Source organism: Culex quinquefasciatus, chromosome 3 (assembly GCF_015732765.1).
Source record: "Culex quinquefasciatus strain JHB chromosome 3, VPISU_Cqui_1.0_pri_paternal, whole genome shotgun sequence".
Lineage (NCBI taxonomy): Eukaryota > Metazoa > Arthropoda > Insecta > Diptera > Culicidae > Culex > Culex quinquefasciatus.
The window spans coordinates 71,105,200-71,123,754 of NC_051863.1; the positions used below are offsets into that span (position 1 = coordinate 71,105,200).

General features: G+C 39.4%; 1 protein-coding gene across 2 annotated transcripts; it reads right to left on the reverse strand.

The window, feature by feature from the left end:
- Positions 1-6,010: 6,010 nt before the first annotated feature.
- On the reverse strand, positions 6,011-18,170 carry LOC6037586 (UTP--glucose-1-phosphate uridylyltransferase). 2 transcript variants are annotated; one of them, XM_001847430.2, is made up of 3 exons: positions 17,852-18,170; positions 7,267-7,892; positions 6,011-7,197 (listed from the first exon to the last, which is right to left on the reverse strand). In XM_001847430.2, the coding sequence occupies exons 1-3, from the start codon at positions 17,879-17,881 to the stop codon at positions 6,312-6,314; spliced, it is 1,542 nt and encodes a 513-aa protein (XP_001847482.1). In that variant the 5' UTR covers positions 17,882-18,170; the 3' UTR covers positions 6,011-6,311. The 2 variants fall into 2 exon arrangements, with proteins under 2 accessions (XP_001847482.1, XP_038122087.1); XM_038266159.1 differs by lacking the exon at positions 17,852-18,170 and adding an exon at positions 10,639-11,149.
- Between the last annotated feature and the right edge of the window lie 385 nt (positions 18,171-18,555).

Below are 18,555 nucleotides of genomic sequence, written 5' to 3' on the forward strand. Positions count from 1 at the left end.
TCTACACCTCACCCGACACGTCCCGAGGCCGATCCAGAGGCGAGTGGGGGATTCCTTGACGAGTGCGGCACACAATCGGCGAAAAGGTTCACTATTCCTCGACGCGATTCCTCCACGCGGTCAGCACCTCACAGAGGCGAGTTGGTCCACCGTACTCGAACCACCAGGCGCCCCCACTAAAAGCACGGCTGTGGGCGACCAGGCGGCTTCACTCAAAAATTCCCCGGTGGAAGTTGCTTTTACGCGGTGCGAACAAATTATTCTCCGGTTAAAAACAAAACTCGTGGGAAGCAAAAAAAACTCGAGCAATGTCGCGGGAGTTATGACAGTTAATAAACAAAGTTTAAAAGCATCAGTTGCTAAGACTAAAATGAGGGTATGGTTTTCATCACAGTAACGTTTGTCTGTGTCTCCATGCACAGGCAAATTTCCAAAGCAAAATTAGCGCCTGTGAATCGCCACCAGGGGGAATTATGGCGTGGCGGTAGCGTCACCAGCCCCAACAGCGGAGTGGCGTATCTATATATAATTAGTCTATGCCAAAATCCATGATAAACTGACAGACCAAATCTGTCAGACCAAGACTGTCAGACCAAAGAGCAAAAAGTAAACAATCTTGGTCTTCGACATAGGTGCACACAAATCAAGAAAAGAAAATTTGAAAAAGAATTTTATTTTTCTAATTCAATGACTGGGTTTGGACTGCAAAATTGAATGTACGTCAGAAAATGATTAAACAGTGCAGCGTCCTGTACACCGACAATTAAATAAGCAGTTAAAAGCCTTATTCTTCCACTTTAATTTTTGGTGGCGTTTTCGGTTTACACCTGAAAAATCTTGAAATTATTTATACGGATTTGTGATTCCTCTCTTTCCATCATTCCCTTGGGTGAGACGTGAGATGTGCAACTTGGTGAGGATTTGATAGGGACGTTCAATATGGTGCCTTGATGAAAGTTGATTAAAATGATTAAAATTTAATAAAAGTTGTATATGTCTGGAGTTTTTTTTGAAAAGGTCCAATAAACCAAATTTCCAGTTTTTGCATTTTGGGTGTTTTTGAAACCGCCTTGAGTCAGGGGTATTAAAAAACACCCAATATGCAAAAACTGAAAATTTGGTTTATAGGGCCCGAGGGGTGAGACACATGCCCTAATCAATTAAGATTATCGCCTAGTTGATTAGAAATTTCAGTTAGTTGATTAGCATTTACGCTAATCAATTAGCGCATTCCCACCATTCTCCCAAGTAACATTTTAGGCTTTATCAAAGCTGTCACAACCGCTATAAAACCTATCAGCCAAAACCAACATTAAAACCCCTTAGTCGTAACAAACTCCCCAGAACCTTGATAAACCCCATTTAAAACCCAAAAGGACCTCCGCAAAAGGTTGTTACGGCCTATTTATAAAACCTACATAGAAGTTCAAGGCTTTACAACTGAATCCTAACAACATCCTCAAAGCCTTGTTAAAACCTTTGTTAAAACCTAGTCAGGAGTTATGGAAAAATGACATTTCATACGTCTTCAAACGTCTTATGCCAAATAGGTTTTATTTTGGCAAAAATAAGTCTTCGTCTTGCCAAATGAAATTATGGAGATGGTTGTCAAAAATGGCGATGATAAATAATAGATATTAGAGGTAATCCAAATAATTTGAAAGCTTATTTCTCGCAATTGATGGCTCAAATTCAGCTGCGGTTGAAATTTTATTAATAAATGTAGGGGAGATAGAGCCAAAAAATTCAACTCGCTTCATCAAAAATCAATATTTTGCAATCATACTGTTTAATGTTAAAAAATATTTTATTGCAATTCTTTGAAAAAAATGTTCAACATATTTTTAATCATCTATCGCTATATTAATCATACCAAAAATTCAGCATAAATGTGTGTTTTCATCAAATTTAAATCAAATTTTTCAGTTTTTTATTTTTTTCAATCAAGATGGCGGTCAATCATATTCAATCAGAGCACGCGTTTAGCGCCATATTTATGCACTGCTATTTGGCCGCGATAAATGCTCTTTTAGGAGCTTATGGGTTTAAGTGAGCTTTTTACATGCCTAATGGCACTTGACAGCTACAACACCCTAGGTTTTAACAAAGCATGCGATAAAACCGTTTGGCATGGCATTGTCATCTGGTTTTCAAGCCTCTATTAAAACTTTCATAAAACCTTATTGAAAGCCAGTCGGCTTTTATTTCCACCCGGTTTTATGTCCGAGGCATAAAACCCTGTTAGAACCTATTAATTAGCTCTTGCTTGTTGGTTGCGGTGAATGCCCAAATAAAACTATTAAGCAATCAAGATGCTACAATAAAACCTCAATAAAACTTGGTGGTGGCTAGTTGGTTTAAAAATGTTACTTGGGCTGTGCATTGTCTCAACAGTTGAATGAAACATGTGTTTTAAAATGCATTTTACACTATTTTTCTTGTTTTGCAATTATTAGTTTTCCAACAATGTAAGAGTTGACGAAAACAAAAATTTTAGCGAAAAAGAACTTTTTGCTGTAATGCAGACGGTAATGTGATCCCCTAGGTGTACTGAGCCCGAATCCCAAATATGAGCTTGATTGGTTGCGACAGGACCTGGCGCTTTGATTTTGAAGTTTAAATGGGATTTAACTCGTAAAATCGGTGCCTTCTGGGTTTTGCCAGTTTTGAGCCCCTTAACGATTTTTGCATTAGTCTCTCGTGCTTATAGTTCGTGTTCCTTGGAACAACTTTGTCGAAGAGTGCGAAAAGATTCGACGAATTTTAAGAATGAATGATTTTTTTCTCAACTCACTTCTGGCAGCACTTGCTGCTACGGCAGAAAAGATACAGGGTACCCAGTCACGAAATATTCTAGCAGAGCTGGTTCTGCCAGAATCCTGCTAGAACGGTGGAACATTTTTGCTAGACTGCTGTAAGAATATCCAGCTCTATGAGAACTCTGCTACCCAGTCACGACGTTATAGCAAGATTCTAGCAGAATTCTTAGAGAGCTGGATATTCTTAGAGCATTCTAGCAAAAATGTTCCACCGTTCTAGCAGGATTCTGACAGAACCAGCTCTGCTAGAATATTTCGTGACTGGATAGAACGTCGTGACTGGGTAGGCGTCGCGATGCTCATGAAACCAAGCAAGCTAAGAGCTATAGGCCCCCAAAACCAAAGCTAAAAACTCTATTCGCCACCTACATTCGAGTAGGAGAACTTTGGTGCAAGGTTACGTTTACGGTTTTGCGCGATAAGTGCAAAGGGGAGTGAAAACTATTCTAAGATTTTTTAAAAGAAAATTGATTTTTTGGAATAAAATAAAGTTAGCAGGAGGTAAGAAATGAAAAGTTCTATCGTCTGACTTTTTGATTTTTTTGCTAAGTTGCTTTTTTCATTGAAAATTCTGAGATCCGGATTGAAAACGCGAGAATGAGGTTAGATTGCTAATTTTGAAAATCAATCCAATTATCATTTTTCAAGCAGATCTTTGCTTTTATGGTAGAAGTGACTTTTAAAAATAATTGTCCACTTGAATAATCTACATTCTCAATTGATTAGTTATGTTTTGGTTGATTAAAACATTCCTATATTTTGAATCAGATAATGAACAGGTTAAATCGACCATCACAAAAATATTTTCGTTTATATCAATTAAGCTAATTATTTCTTACCTGAAACTGGTATAATTTGCTATTAATGTCGATTTTATGATGAAATAAAACAATTTCAAATTTCAAACCAATTTACTCGCTGTAGGTTATAATGAAAACATCACCCCAAGTTTGAGCGCCCTCTAGTGGGGGGTAATTTTGACGTTTGATTGCCTATAAGAGCTTGACGAAAGGGTTGTATGGGGAGCTGGGGGTAAGACGGCCAGGCGGGGTAAGACGGCCACCCTACTGTTTTAATAAGTATACTAATGAATATTACTAAAATGTTTAGCAATACTGTTCCTCATGCTAAATAATGCATATGGAGTCACCTTTGTCAAAAATATGGTTTGAAATAGTATAAAAATAGCTCAAAATGAAGAAATAATTTTTGAACTTGAAACTGGATGTAATTTTCATGAATTACAACTTATGCATTTTTGTTAAATAACAATATGTTTTCCTGTCTTCAAATATTTTTTCATGTTAAATTGAAGTTTTCCCTAGATTATGTCCCTCGAAAAAGTTCAAAAAATGCGATGAACTGTTTACAAAAAATGTTTAAAAAAATAATTTATTTGGGGGCAAGACGGCCACCTCCTCCGGGTAAGACGGCCACCCGTAATTTGTAGATTTTATTTGATATAGGTTATATTTTTGACGGTTTTGACTATTAAGACATATTTGTAGATAAAGGAAAAGCATTTTCAATAAAACTATCCATTTTTAATCAAAATGCTGTTAACTACCGTTTCGACAACATTCTTTACTGTGATATAGCAAAACTCATTGAATAGTATGAAATCCTAGCAAACTTTTCACAAAAATCGCTTATTTAATATAGTTTACATAATTTTGATTTACTTATTCTAATCGAAATACACAAACTATTTTTATTGTACCAAATTGTGTTTGTTTTGTAGTAAAAATTCATAGTTTTTTATAAAATGTGGTCGCAATAATATGAAATTCACTGAGCCAAAATATGAAATTTTTTAAACAGCATTTTTCTTCACATTTGAAACCTGATTTTTTCCAACCAAAATAGTTATGATGTTCAGAGAAGTCTGTTGAACCAACCATGTAGGTGTTTGGGTGGATTTAGCAAAGTTATTAAGTTAATTTATAGGACTGGCCGTCTTACCCCACATGGGTGGCCGTCTTACCCCGCGTATTTCATATATATACGATTTCAATTATTTTTTTTTAAATTGCTGAAAGTATTGAAAATTGGTTTTTAGACCAACTAATTTATGTCATTTCTAAAATGGACTAGTAGTAGAACAATATGTACGTAATTTGAGATCAAAATAATCTGTTGTGTAAATTTTATTAGACTTCTCCCTTAGGGTGGCCGTCTTACCCCCATCTCCCCTAGTTTTCAGCGGCGATGTGATAAATTTGGTTGCTGGTTCGAATCCCGCGGCGGGCGCTCTAAAAATTCTAAGTGTAAATATGGGTATCCGGCGCCGTCGCTCCGTGCCGTACTCAAACACTTAGGAGCCCCGGGGCGACAAAGTCCTTGTATTTAAAAGAAAGGCACTAGTGGTTGATACTAGCGATGGTGGCCGACAGTTATTAAGTCAACTTCGTGTTATAAATACTGTAACATTCTTAAATACAGAGAAACCTCTTTTTACGCGGTGGCGTTACGCTTTTTGTTTCATTGATTTCTCTTAAACCATACAATATTTTTGCAAGCTTCAAAAAGCGTTTTGTAGATCTGTCCTAACCATCAGTCAAATCAGTCAAAACCTACAAATTGCTTTTAAAAGATTGCAAAAATGTTGCGTTGTTCTAGAGAAATCGACAAATTAGAAAAACGTAACGCACCGCGTAAAAAGAGGTTTCACTGTAATGTTTGACGAATCTTTTCGCACTCTTCGACAAAGTTGTTTCATGAAACACGAACTATGAGCTCGAGAGGAAAATGCAAAAATCGTTAAGGGGCTCAAAACTGGCAAAAACCAAATCGCACAGGTTTTGCGGGTGCGTTTAAACTTCAAAGTCATAGCGTCAGGCCCTGCCGCAATCAATCATGCTCATATTTAGGATTCGGGCTCAGTACACCTAGGGGATTATGCTCTGAAATAACCGCGAAATTCGACCATTTTGTTAAATCCTAAACATAAAAAAAAAGTCAATAAAACCAAACATTCTGAAAATGATTCTAAACGCAGAGAATGCATTTTAAATTGATTTCAACTTAATATTCATTGAATTTTGAAATTTTGAAAAAAGGTCTCCCTGATTTTAGGTGCCGTTATCTGGGGCAAATCGGGACACCGGCCATGTTATTGTAAAATATTCGTCATCATCTTCAAAAAAAATTGAGAGAAATCTCAGGAGTTTCGGATGTAATAAATCGACATGTTTTCACTACTATTATAGCAATCTTATTAACAATCAACAATTTCTATAAAATATGCCTTAAGACATGCAAGCAAAAACACAAAATATCAAATGTTGGTTTGTTTAAAACTTAAACCTAGTTAAACCCAATAATAATCTTTGATTTGTGGAGATGACACACCGTTTTGAACAGTTTTTAAATAAATTCGCAAATTCCATTCGGGAAACTCACACACACAAAATATTGCCAGAGACAGGTTCATCTACTTGCCCTACGAACGCCTCTAATCTACCGTGCATAAGATAGCGCGTGACGACCCGCTTAGTGATCCAGAATGCGCATATTACCGGATACGATCTTATTCTCCAGGATGGCTCCCGCAGGAATATCGATCCGATCACCATGGTTGGCAATGATAATGACCGTTCCACGCAACGACACTCCACGGCCGAACGTGACATCTCCCGAAACGGTCAAATGGTCCAGCTCGATCAAGTCGGGAATATTTGCGAAGCGTCCCAGGAACTCCTTGACCTTGCTGAAGTGATTGTCTCCCAGCTTGACCAAGGGCGTCGTGGGGAACATGCGCTGCGGCGACATGACAAGCGACCCGTACTTGAGGCTGTACAGATTGGACATGACCAGCAGCAGATCGGACGTTTTCTTGACCGGCAAGAAGCGTGACCGCGGAACGTTGATTCCGATTCCATCGTCGAAGCACTTCATCGCCGCACCGACGGCCGTCTCCAGCTGAATCACGCGCATGCCATTGTCCAGCGTTTTGTTGTTGACGATGATCTCCATGTTCATTGTGCGCGCATTCAGGACACGTTCGATCGACTCCAAACGGGCCCAGATATTGTTGGTGTTGAAGAACTTGAACGTCTTCACCGACTTGAAGTCATCGACGTGCTCTTTGGGGACCTGAGCGATTTCCAGCAGTCGCAGCTTGTGTTCGTACTGGATCAAGGTACCACCCTTAACGTCAGCCCGGGTCTTGTCGGTTACTTCCATCACGAACTCGATCGGCTTGTCCCCCTGGCGGTCGCTGCCGAGCAATCGGTTCAAAATGTTGATGTCAACCGTTGCGCCCAAGTTATCGATGTTGGACAGGAAGCAATAGTCGCGGCCTTCGTCGATGAACTTCTTTAGCAGACCCGAGTTCTGGAACGACTGGTAGAAATCACCGTGACCGGGAGGGTACCATCTGAAAAAATGATCAATCATTTTGTTACCAAATCTGCCCATAAAACACACTCTCCAGCAAACAACTTACGCCTCAATGTCAGCTTCGATGTTGAAATCCTTCGCCACCGGCAGCAGCGAGTCTCGGCTGATGCGCGGGTAGCAGCTCTGGTTAAAGGTATAAATCTGGACCTGGAATCCCTTGTACTTGCGGATGACCTTTTCGGTGTCCTCGTCGGTGTTGAACGAGTTCATCAGCACGAGCGGCACGTTGGCGCTGTACTTTTTGTTCAGGTGCTCAATCTGCTGCACGGTCAAATCCAGGAATGTAAGGTCGTTACGCACCGGAATGACGGACTTTGGTCCGTGGCAACCCATCGACGTTCCGAGACCACCGTTCAGCTTGACCACGACCAGTTTGTCCAGCATGGCACGAATCTCCGACTCCTGGGGCGTCTTCAGGCTGGAGTAATCCTTGACGGCATCCTGGGGCAGCTTCTCGATTTTGTCCCACTCGACCGACGGGCCGTCCTCCTGCAGGAAGCGATGGAACAGGGCCTCGAAGCCGCACATTTCCTTCTGGACGGTCGCCTTTTTGTCATCGTCCGCCGAGTGCAGCAGATTGTCCAAATCTTTGCGCAAACGGATCAACGCATCACGCTTGGTGGCCTCGTGGAACTCCTTCGTGTCGGACGGGACACGCTGGTGGCCGCGAACCTGGGTGGGTTAAAAAGGTGAAATTAAGAACATTAGTTGATTGCTTCAGCAGCAAATTAGGGCAAATTCGAGATTTTTTATGTTCTTTTGCATAACGTACATATTGCTGACTAATCTATTTTTTTTTTTTTCAAAATCGAAAAAAAACTTCAAATATGAGCATTTTCAAATTACTACATCTTAACTTGTGTTTGAAGTTTTGAGTAGTTGAATGATAGGTTTAGTTTTGGTGATTGATGTTAAAAAATATATTGAAAAACTGCTTTTACAATCCAGACCCGATTATCCGAAGGCCTTTGCAAAATTTCACTTCGGATAATTGAAACGCAAAAAAAATCTTTGTCTTATTTTTGATTGTCGAGCTTAAGTATGACCCCTAAACTACTCTTAACGTGAAGACTTCCATCATTGTCATGATTTTTCGTTAAAAGATATAAATTTTGCGTCGCTTTCAATATTTTGACAAAATTCCTTCAACAAGTTGTTTAGGATAGTGCCCTACACATGCTGATTCCTTTCGACTCCCAGACCATTACCTTTCACAACTACCAACTCCACGCGACGCTTACGCAGCCCTGTTGTTTAAACTCGATTAAATTTGGTCAAACGGTCAATTTGATCGAGTTCCACAATAGGGTTGGGAAAAAGAGCCTGCGGTTTCGCTACCTTTTTCCAAGTAAGTTAGCATCAACATTTCCCGTGCTCCAAATCCTTATTCCTACCCCGGTGAATGGTGGAGATGGGAGCGGCCGGCAATGGATGGCTTTCATGGTGCTGCTTGTCCTGTGCTGGTAGAATTGGTTTTAATTCCCTTTAATCAATATCTAAGCAACCTGTGCTGGACAATCATCATTTATACATGACGAAATCCAGTCTGCAACCCGCTAAGATCACCATCTCCATGCGAATGCGAATGCGAATGCCCTACACATGCTGATTCCTTTTGGTAACGATTATCCCATTCCTTGTAAAGTTATGGAAATCGTCATAAATCAATGATTGTCAACTAGGACGTTAATGATTGTACTACAAAATTATATAAATTTTGAAGCACATTTGATTTAGATCAATAATTCTTTCAGTGGCTTCAAAAAGGCAACAACCGGCACATGCTGATTCCTTTTGGTGCTGAAATTCGTTAAATTGAATTTAATACAGAATATTTTATAGTGATGATCAATTTTCTTCGAAAATGATCAACGGCTTCACCTTAAGTGATTTAGAAATTTTTAATTCAAGATGGCGACCAAAATGGCGGGGATGAAATCGATGCTAACATTTCAAAAAGCATCATGTACAAACCGTGCGTTTTGAGAAAAACGCATTTGAATGTTGATCATCGTTTTTCAATTCCCAATTTCTTTTATTGATACTTGATCAAGCTGGTACAAAATATATTTAAAGTTTAACGTAGAAAAAATCGAAAAAAATCGATTATCCAAAGTGCCATACAAATCTCGGATAATCGAGGCGGCGGAAAATCGAGTCTGGACTGTACTTAATTTGAAAATTGAAAAGGTTTACTTTCATTTAAAAAAAACGCTAAATAATTTATCACATTTAAAGTACATTCCATCACAAGTTTCTATGATTAATAATTCGTGCTTGCCATTTCATTAGGGCACATAACTTTTTTAACCAAGAGTGTGTCCCTTTCACACCTTATGTAAACTGTCATTTGAGTGAAAGGGATACACTATTGTTTACAAAAGTTATGTGCCCTTTTGAAATGTTAGGCTCCAAATTTATATCTATTCCATCGATTCTTTTATAATCTGTATCTAGCCTACTACTGTGCTGGTACTACCCCCTGTCATGGTATCCAAGTAGGCCGACACTTCCGTTGAGAATCGCTGCTTTATTTCAACATTTCCTTGGGAACGCCATTCAGACAGACCTTTTTCAACGTGATCTTGTGTTCATCTCATCCCCAGCGAGAGCGATATGCTTTCAATGACAAAAACTAAACAAATTATTTTAATTATGACCCAATCACGTGTGCCTACTTATCAATGCGCACTAGGGTGCCCAGAATATGGGACTTTTTTTCAAAACCTCGCTCCACAAGCTGAATATTGTTCCTTGACCTATTTTAGGACTCTGGGCCAAATTTGAGCAAAATCGGTTATCGTTTACCCATTGATACTCGGAGGTGAAGTTTATATGGGAAAAACCGAAAAAATGTATGGAAAACCCAAGTTTGTTACGGTTTGGTCTGCACGGTGCGCTACTTGCATCCAAATATTCTCAAAAGTGAGATTTTTATTGAAAATTTAATGCTCTACAATTTTGTAGAACATACAAAAACTGTAAAACTCGATCCTCAAAAGTTATTAGCGATTTAAAAAAGTCATTTTTGTATGAAAAACATTTTTTTCACCAACTTTAGGCTCGGGTATCAATGGGTTAATCTCATCGAATTTCGCTCAAAATTTACACAGATGCTTAAAATAACCCAAAAAACCGTTTTCTGCTTGTGGAGCAGGGGGTCATTTTTTCTGGGCACCCTAATGCGCACTTTATTCAATGCATCGCTCCATGTGACCTTTGCTCAAACCAACCCCGACTGACTATCATTGCATGAATATATTTTTTATTTTATTTTTCCTTCGCTCAGATTGCAATCTCTCACTGATCTCTAAACTATAAGCGGACATTACTGTGTGTTTGTCAACACTCTGATAATACTTTGAAAATAATAATATTATTAGGCTTTGTTGGTCGCAAAACATTAAAAAATACTAACGTGGACATCACCGTTGCCAAAGTGATTAAACGTCTTAAAGTGCCTCTCATTAACGTCCGTTAATCGGCAGCGCGCCTTCGAGTCCAGAACGACACACGAGTTCTGGAAGCCAAACATGGTCGCGGGATCACTCTGACCAAATCACGTTGCTCAAGTTCGATCCTTCTTCGATTGCTTCATTCACTTTCCTATAACTATAGCGCCACCCAAAGCAGAAAGAAGCACGAAATCACTCAACTGCAGTTATTATTGCTTTTGCAGATTGTCTAATTGCTTAATTATTTAAATTATACTTCCAGGCCCAGCCTGAACGGAGAGGCCACATAAACGTGGTCCAATAGAGCAATGAAAGCAGATTCACGAGCGCGCGCGCGCGACCTTATGGAAGTGCGCAAAAAATAACAAGTCGTTAGCGGCAACAGCAGCAGCAAAAACAGCAAAAGCAAAAGCAAGAAGCCCACGCGTATGATAACAGCAGCAACAACGAAAAGACGAACCACGCGCTTATTTGAACTCGACGAAATCACGAATCGTACTGATGTAATGCTCTCGACGGTGCATATGTTTTATAGAAACTCTTGCAATGCTGTGTTTGAAGTTTGAAGCGAGAAAATAAAAAAACAAGTGGATATTTCTAGAGCTGGAGTGCAGCTGGAGTGAACTCATCTTCGCCGTCTTGTGGAGATTTGCCAAGTTGTTCTAACGAACTATAACTTCATTTGTGGAGTTCAATAAAAACTACGATAAATTTACATGAAGCCAGCCTTTTAAAAATTTATTGATGATTGATCGTACTAAGTAATATGGCCAATGTTTTATGTTAAAAACGCGTATATATAAAGAATTTTGAAAATTCATCCCTTTTTGTTCCCTAAAATGCAAATATGTCGGCTTTGCGTAAACATAAAATGAATGTTAAATGTTCTCCGTGAAATTTCCTGTAAGCTGCATGCAATAGTTTTAGATGCAATTGATTTTTTGGCTCGTTTCGCGAAGTGATTTGTGATTTTTTTTTTTCACTGAAAAACACATTTTTTCCCTAAAAAGCCCTGCCATGCCAAAACGCAAGCTTTTATGGACATTGTCTATACAGGAATTTGTTCATAACTTGAAGCCCAAGGCGACCAAATTTGAATGGCTTTAGTATGTTTGTTGCGCGCATTTCTGAAAAAATACTCGAAAAAGGCACTTTTTTTATTCAAGCTTCGCGCGCGAATTGTAAACAATTTTCGGGAATTTTTCTCTCATTCTAGGGGTCAGTATCAAAATTTTGACCACCTTTAATTTTTTTTGGGACAGCCTAGTGGCCATCTTAAAAAATATTTTTTTTCAAAGAGTTCAGAAAATTTGCTATATAATTGTCTAAGAGACATTGCAGATTGATCTTCTGGTTGCTGAGATAGTAGAAGAAATAGGAAAATTGAGGTTTTCTAAGTCTAACCCAAACAACACTCATTTAAAAAAAAAAATCAAAAATGTTTCATTTTTTGACAATGAAAATCGGACCATTAGTTGTTGAGACATCGGCATTAGATGTCTCAACAACTAATAGTCCGATTTTCATTGTCAAAAAATGAAACATTTTTGATTTTTTTTTTTTTTGAAATGAGTGTTGTTTGGGTCAGACTTAGAAAACCTCAATTTTCCTATTTCTTCTACTATCTCAGCAACCAGAAGATCAATCTGCAATGTCTCTTAGACAATTATACAGCAAATTTTCTGAACTCCTTGAAAAATAAATATTTTTTAAGATGGTCACTAGGCTGTCCCAAAAAAAATTAAAAGTGGTCAAAATTTTGATACTCACCCCTAGAATGGGAGAAAAATTCCCAAAAATCTTCTTTTTTTAATTTCTAAAAAAGTATCCACTGGGTTTATCGGTTTGTTTTGTTGCTACACAGAAAAAACTATTTATCGTTAAATTTTTCTTTAACTCTTGAAAAAATAGCAAGGGGACAAATAAGTCATCCAGTGATATTATTTCTAGATTAAATTTTCAAAAGGTCCTATCTGATCTGTCAAAGTCAGAGTTCCCAAATGAACCGGTTAGGCTAGGTTCACCTATAAACTTGGTTCGGCTTAAGCCTCAATTTGTGGTTCAATCCTGGTTCAGTGAACCATGAACCATGGCTTAAGCCAGGCTAACCAGGCTAATGAGAACCATAGGAATAATGCACTGTGTAACAAATATTAGAGTGTAGCAATGTTACAATGTAACATTCATTATACCGTAACATCCGTTACACCGTAATATGATTACACCGTAACATTGTTACACCACAACATTCGTTACACCGTAACATTGTTACACCGTAACATTTTACACAGTAACATTATTACACCGTAACATTGTTACACCATAACATTGTTACACCATAACATTGTTACACTGTAACATTGTTACACCGTAACATTGCTACACCGTAACATTGTTACACCGTAACATTGTTACACCGTAACATTGTTACACCGTAACGTTGTTACACCGTAACATTCGTTACACCGTAGTTTGGTTACACCGTAACATTGTTATGCCATAGCAGTGTTACTACGTAACATTGTTACACCGCACCATTCGTTACACCGTACCATTCGTTACACCGTAGTTTGGTTACACCGCAACATGGTTACACCGCAACATTCGTTGCATCGTAGTTACGGTATAACAATGTTACGGTGTAATCATATTACGGTGTAACAATGTTACGGTGTAACAATGTTACGGTGTAACAATGTTACGGTGTAACAATGTTACGGGTTAATGAATGTTGCGGTGTAACAATGTTACGGTGTAACGAATGTTGTGGTGTAATAATGTTACGGTGTAATCATACTACGGTGTAGCGAATGTTACGGTTTGAGCATACTACGGTGTAACAAAGCTTGCCGTTTAGCCTAACATTCTTTGATCAGGTTCAAGCCAGGTTCAAGCCAATGGTTCATTTTGGCTAGCCTCGCCTGGTTTGAACCAAATGAACCATGGCTCACGGCACTCAGTGAGCCTGAGCCGACGGTGCTTGCCGACGTGTGGTGTGAACCTGAACCAAAAAAATGAACCTAGCCTAGCCGATGGCTTAGGCTCGTGGGAACACTAGTAAATGTGTTGCAGGGTCTTGTCTTAAAATGTACACTCAAAGTAAAAAGTATCCTTTTTTCAAGTTCACCCGTCGTCACCCTTTAAAAGGGTATCGAAAATGTACTGATTTTGACATACCCTTTTAAAAGGGTGACGCCGGATAAACTTATGAAAAGGATAGAAAGTATCCTTTTTGAGGATTGAAAGTACCCTTTTGAGGGATACTTCTGATTTTGAGTGTACAGGTTTAAGGCTAGTATGGAGATCGGAAGGAAAGGGGTCAAGAAACAGCTTTACGAACAGCAGAACAAAGGAGAGGGAGCGGTTTCTTGGGGCTTTTCTTCGCCCTATCTGGCTTGCTTTCGCTGCCGCTGCTGCCCATTTGACATTTTTCTTGACCGGTTCCTTCCGATGTGCATACACCGCTTTGAAAAAAAATCAATTTTCAAATTCCCGACTTTTTCCCATTTCGGGTTTCTTATCCAAATAACCCAAATAATAAATTTATAAAAAAAAACCTGTCGCAATTTTAGAATAATTTAAATTTAAGAGCGAGTTTTTCACCAATGTGTAACAGGTCGTATCGAGGTGCTCCAATTTGGATGAAACTTTCAGCGTTTGTTTGTCTATACATGAGATGAACTCATGCCAAATATGAGCCCTCTACGACAAAGGGAAGTGGGGTAAAACGGGCTTTGATGTTTGAGGTCCAAAAAACCTAAAAAATCTTAAAATTGCTCGCATTTCCGTAGAACTTCATCAATTCCAACTCTCTTAGATGCATTCGAAAGGTCTTTTGAAGCACTTCAAAATGTGCCATAGACATCCAGGATTGGTTCGACTTTTTCTCTTAGCTTTTGCAAATTACTGTCGAAAATGGATTTTTTTAAAACCTTAATATCTTTTTGCAACAGCCTCCAACACCCATACTCCAATAGGTCAAAAGATAGGTAATTACATGGACTAAAAGCCTACGGTGTTAACTTTTTGGCCAATCGCAGTTTTTCTCATAGTTTTTCGATTTTTCTAGAACAAACATTTTACAACGTTAGTTTTTGCCTTGTAGGCCGCCATAGCGGCACTTTTTGGTCTCAATTTTGTCATATTCGGAATCCTCGGAAAATTTCACGTAAGTTAGAAGTATTGGAGTTGTAAATTTGATTTAAAAAATACTTAAATAAAACATTTTTGAAAAAAGAAATAGATTTTATTTATCCTGTGATCAATACGTCAAATGCTGTATCAAGTAGGCGAAAATCTGTTTTACCCCTAATCCAACAAATTATTAAAAAATATTTTAATTCATTCTAAATGGCAATTTTTACAATCAAATTTACAACTCCAATACTTCTAACTTACGTGAAATTGTCCGAGGATTCCGAATATGACAAAATTGAGACCAAAAAGTGCCGCTACGGCGGCCTACAGGGCAAAAACTAACGTTGTAAAATGTTTATTCTAGAAAAATCGAAAAACTATGAGAAAAACTGCGATTGGCCAAAAAGTTAACACCGTAGGCTTATAGTCCATGTAATTACCTATCTTTTGACCTATGGGAGTTTGGGTGTTGGAGGCTGTTGCAAAAAGATATTAAGGTTTTAAAAAAATCCATTTTTGACAGTAATTTGCAAAAGCTAAGAGAAAAAGTCGATCCAATCCTGGATGTCTATGGCACATTTTGAAGTACTTCAAAAGACCTTTCGAATGCATCTAAGAGAGTTGGAATTGATGAAGTTCTACGGAAATGCGAGCAATTTTAAGATTTTTTTGGTTTTTTGGACCTCAAACTTTAAAGCCCGTTTTACCCCACTTCCCTTTGTCGTAGAGGGCTCATATTTGGCATGAGTTCATCTCATGTATAGACAAACACACGCTGAAAGTTTCATCCAAATCGGAGCACCTCGATACGACCTCTAGAACAAACCGAGCAATATTTACAAATACTGCCTCTTAATAACAAATTTGTCAAAAAATCTTCAATAATGGAAACAATCATAGTTTTGATTCAGCCATTTAATTTAATTTTATTAAAAGGAGTGAAACAAGTTAGAACATACTCTTAATTTATTAATTTTCAATTTCAATTCGTTTTTATTGGTGAATAATCAAGATACAATAAGTTCTTTTGAGGTACATAACAGAGTTTTGAAGTTCCTTACAGCTGTGTGTTACATCATAATCCATTTTGGAACAATTATTGCTTGTAAATAATGATGTCACCAAGAGTAAGCAAAAATTAAAAAAAAAACTTACTAAAATTGCAAGGGAAAGGAGATAGAAATAGAGAAAGCTTAAAACTAGATCACAGTTTATTATCCTTTATAGATATGCTTGATCATCAGCTCCCCAAGGGCCAGAAATTGCTCCGCCTTGTTACGGCAGGTCCAAAACCGCGTCATCATCTCCCCTTCGAGAGCAAAGAACTCCGGCAGGGTAAAGAGATCTTCCCCGGTAACTTCTTGCTGGGCCGTATTGCCACTACCGGTAGCGACCAGGTAGTTTTTCCGTACGCTGTATCCACGGTAGTTGCTGGTATGGTCACCTCCACAGTTGGCGCACTTAATGCGCGCCTTGGTTTGCTCTGCCTTGTCCCCCAAGTCCGCCTTGCACGACAGTGCACACGCCTCAGAGAGGTGTGACTCACCGCACTTCACACAGCGGGGCGGGAGGTTGCAGTTGCGCGGGCCGTGGCCGAAATTCTGGCAACGGTGGCATTGTGCTGCGTCCGACAGGTTCTTTGAGTAGAACCGTCAGTTTACCCAAAAACCGACGCCTTAGTTCGCCGCAGGTCTTGAATTTTGAGGCTGTGACTGTTGTCTTCCGCGAGAGGACCTTTATGTCACGCGGCGTTATTCCAGCACCCGAGAGGTCCTTTTTGTGGTCGGAGATCGGGCGGTCTTGGTACCCCTGCAAGACGACCTTAACGGCTGTCTTCTGCATGGGGTCGAATGTGTAAAACTTGAAGTTTTGACGCTTCATTTTTTCCGCAACCAGGTCGAAGTTCTTTTCGTCAAATGTGTAAACTTGCACTGACGACTTACCGATTTTCAGACAATATCCGAGGCCTTCCAGCAACTCGTCTACATCGTCCGCCAACGTGTCCAAAACAAAAATTGGAGGTGGTCTTCGTTCCGCTGGAGAGTTGTTCTTTTTAGTCGTCGACACTTTCTTCCGTGCACGACCATCGTCGTCGTCGTCGTCGGTAGTGCTGCTACCGTCGGTGTTGTTGTTTTCTTCATCGTCGCTCAGCATCTGGAACGCGTTCCTGATAGGGATGTTGGCGTATGGTGATGTGCCACTGGTCGTGGCACCAGAAATACCGGAACGGGTTCGCACTGGTGATCTCGGAACATATCCGGGATGTAGTAACATTTTGTCGATTCCATCTGCGCTCTCGCTCCCCTGCGCGATGGCGGCCGACACGGCGTTGGTTTGTTTACCTTTTTGCACACGGCCGGTAGACGAACTTCGCGGGTTTTTCGAGGCCGCACTCGAACTGTCACGGCCTTTGGCATGCTGGAGAAGCAAACTCGCGGGTAATCACAATCAACTACGGCGAAAAATTTCGAAAAAAGGGAAGAGCACAGAGCACATGACTGCTGCTTGCTCTTGTGCGTACACGAAGGTGATTTTTAATTTATTATATTTATCAAAAATCGTTTAAAAATGATAACAGTTATATAACATTCTTTAAAAAAATCTAAACATCTAAGATTGTATTCGTACATGTATTCGAACATTTAAAATGCAATTCCTCAACTAATTTCTGGGTTGTTTTCACGGTTTTATTGGCGCTTGGTTTTATTTATTACCAAACAAACATAATTACTTCTATTACTATCTTAATTGCGAAACGAAAACCAATCGGATCAATCCTTTATTTTTGCAATATAATTTGACTCACAAACAAGAGGAACTAAAGGAGGCACTTTAAAGATTTACATTAAACTACTCAACTTCCCCGTTTACAACCAGACACTCTGCGACTGTTTGGAAATTCTTATCTATTCTACCACTAATTCCGTGTCATCAAAACACTCTGCACTAATCTGCCGGGTGACTTTGGTTTAACCTTTCCGTCTTTTGTACATAGGTTTGAAATTTTTACTTTAAAAACTTAATTTCACCAGAACTTACTTTCAACAGTATGTCGATCGCCCCCGTCATCTTATCTGAATCAGTGTATTTTTGGGCTTTTCAACGTTCTGTTCCTTCCTACACACAGATGCTATCTCAGAACACGCGTTCGGCTAGTTTCGGGCTGCCGGTTGTAGGTACGGTGCGGGAGAATTGCAGGTAACTCGGAGAATGTAAACACTCTTGTCACACGTTGTTGCACCTGAGCCAACCTTAGTGGCAAAATCGCGCGCGCGCTCGGGTGAGAGAAAGAACGAGAGATAATTCGCGGTGACGATCCGAGCCCGAACACGATGGCGTTGCGCCTCAGCCCACGGCAAAAACTGGAATGAAGCTAATGATGAGCGCCGGGGTGCCCCGTTGGAACCGCCGTGTATTGATAATGGGCTGGCCGGGATGGGGCAAAAAGTAAACAATTTCGGTTCGGTTTGTGCCCTGTGTAGTGTGCAGCGTGTAATCATTGTTCTGTGTCAAATCTTGCTTATTGGTAATGACACGACACTAGTGTACTAGCAGCTGTAGCCTAGCTGAGTACGTGTGTATTGCACTGTACGGACGGGCTTAAGTTCTAAGTACGAGCGAGCATCCAAACCGAAACAACTGATAAGTAGGCTAGGCGCTTATCAATACTAGAGTACTTATTTTTGGTTCTTTCTTAGATTTATTTCAACTCAGAATGAGTTGGATGATGCTTGTAATTTTTA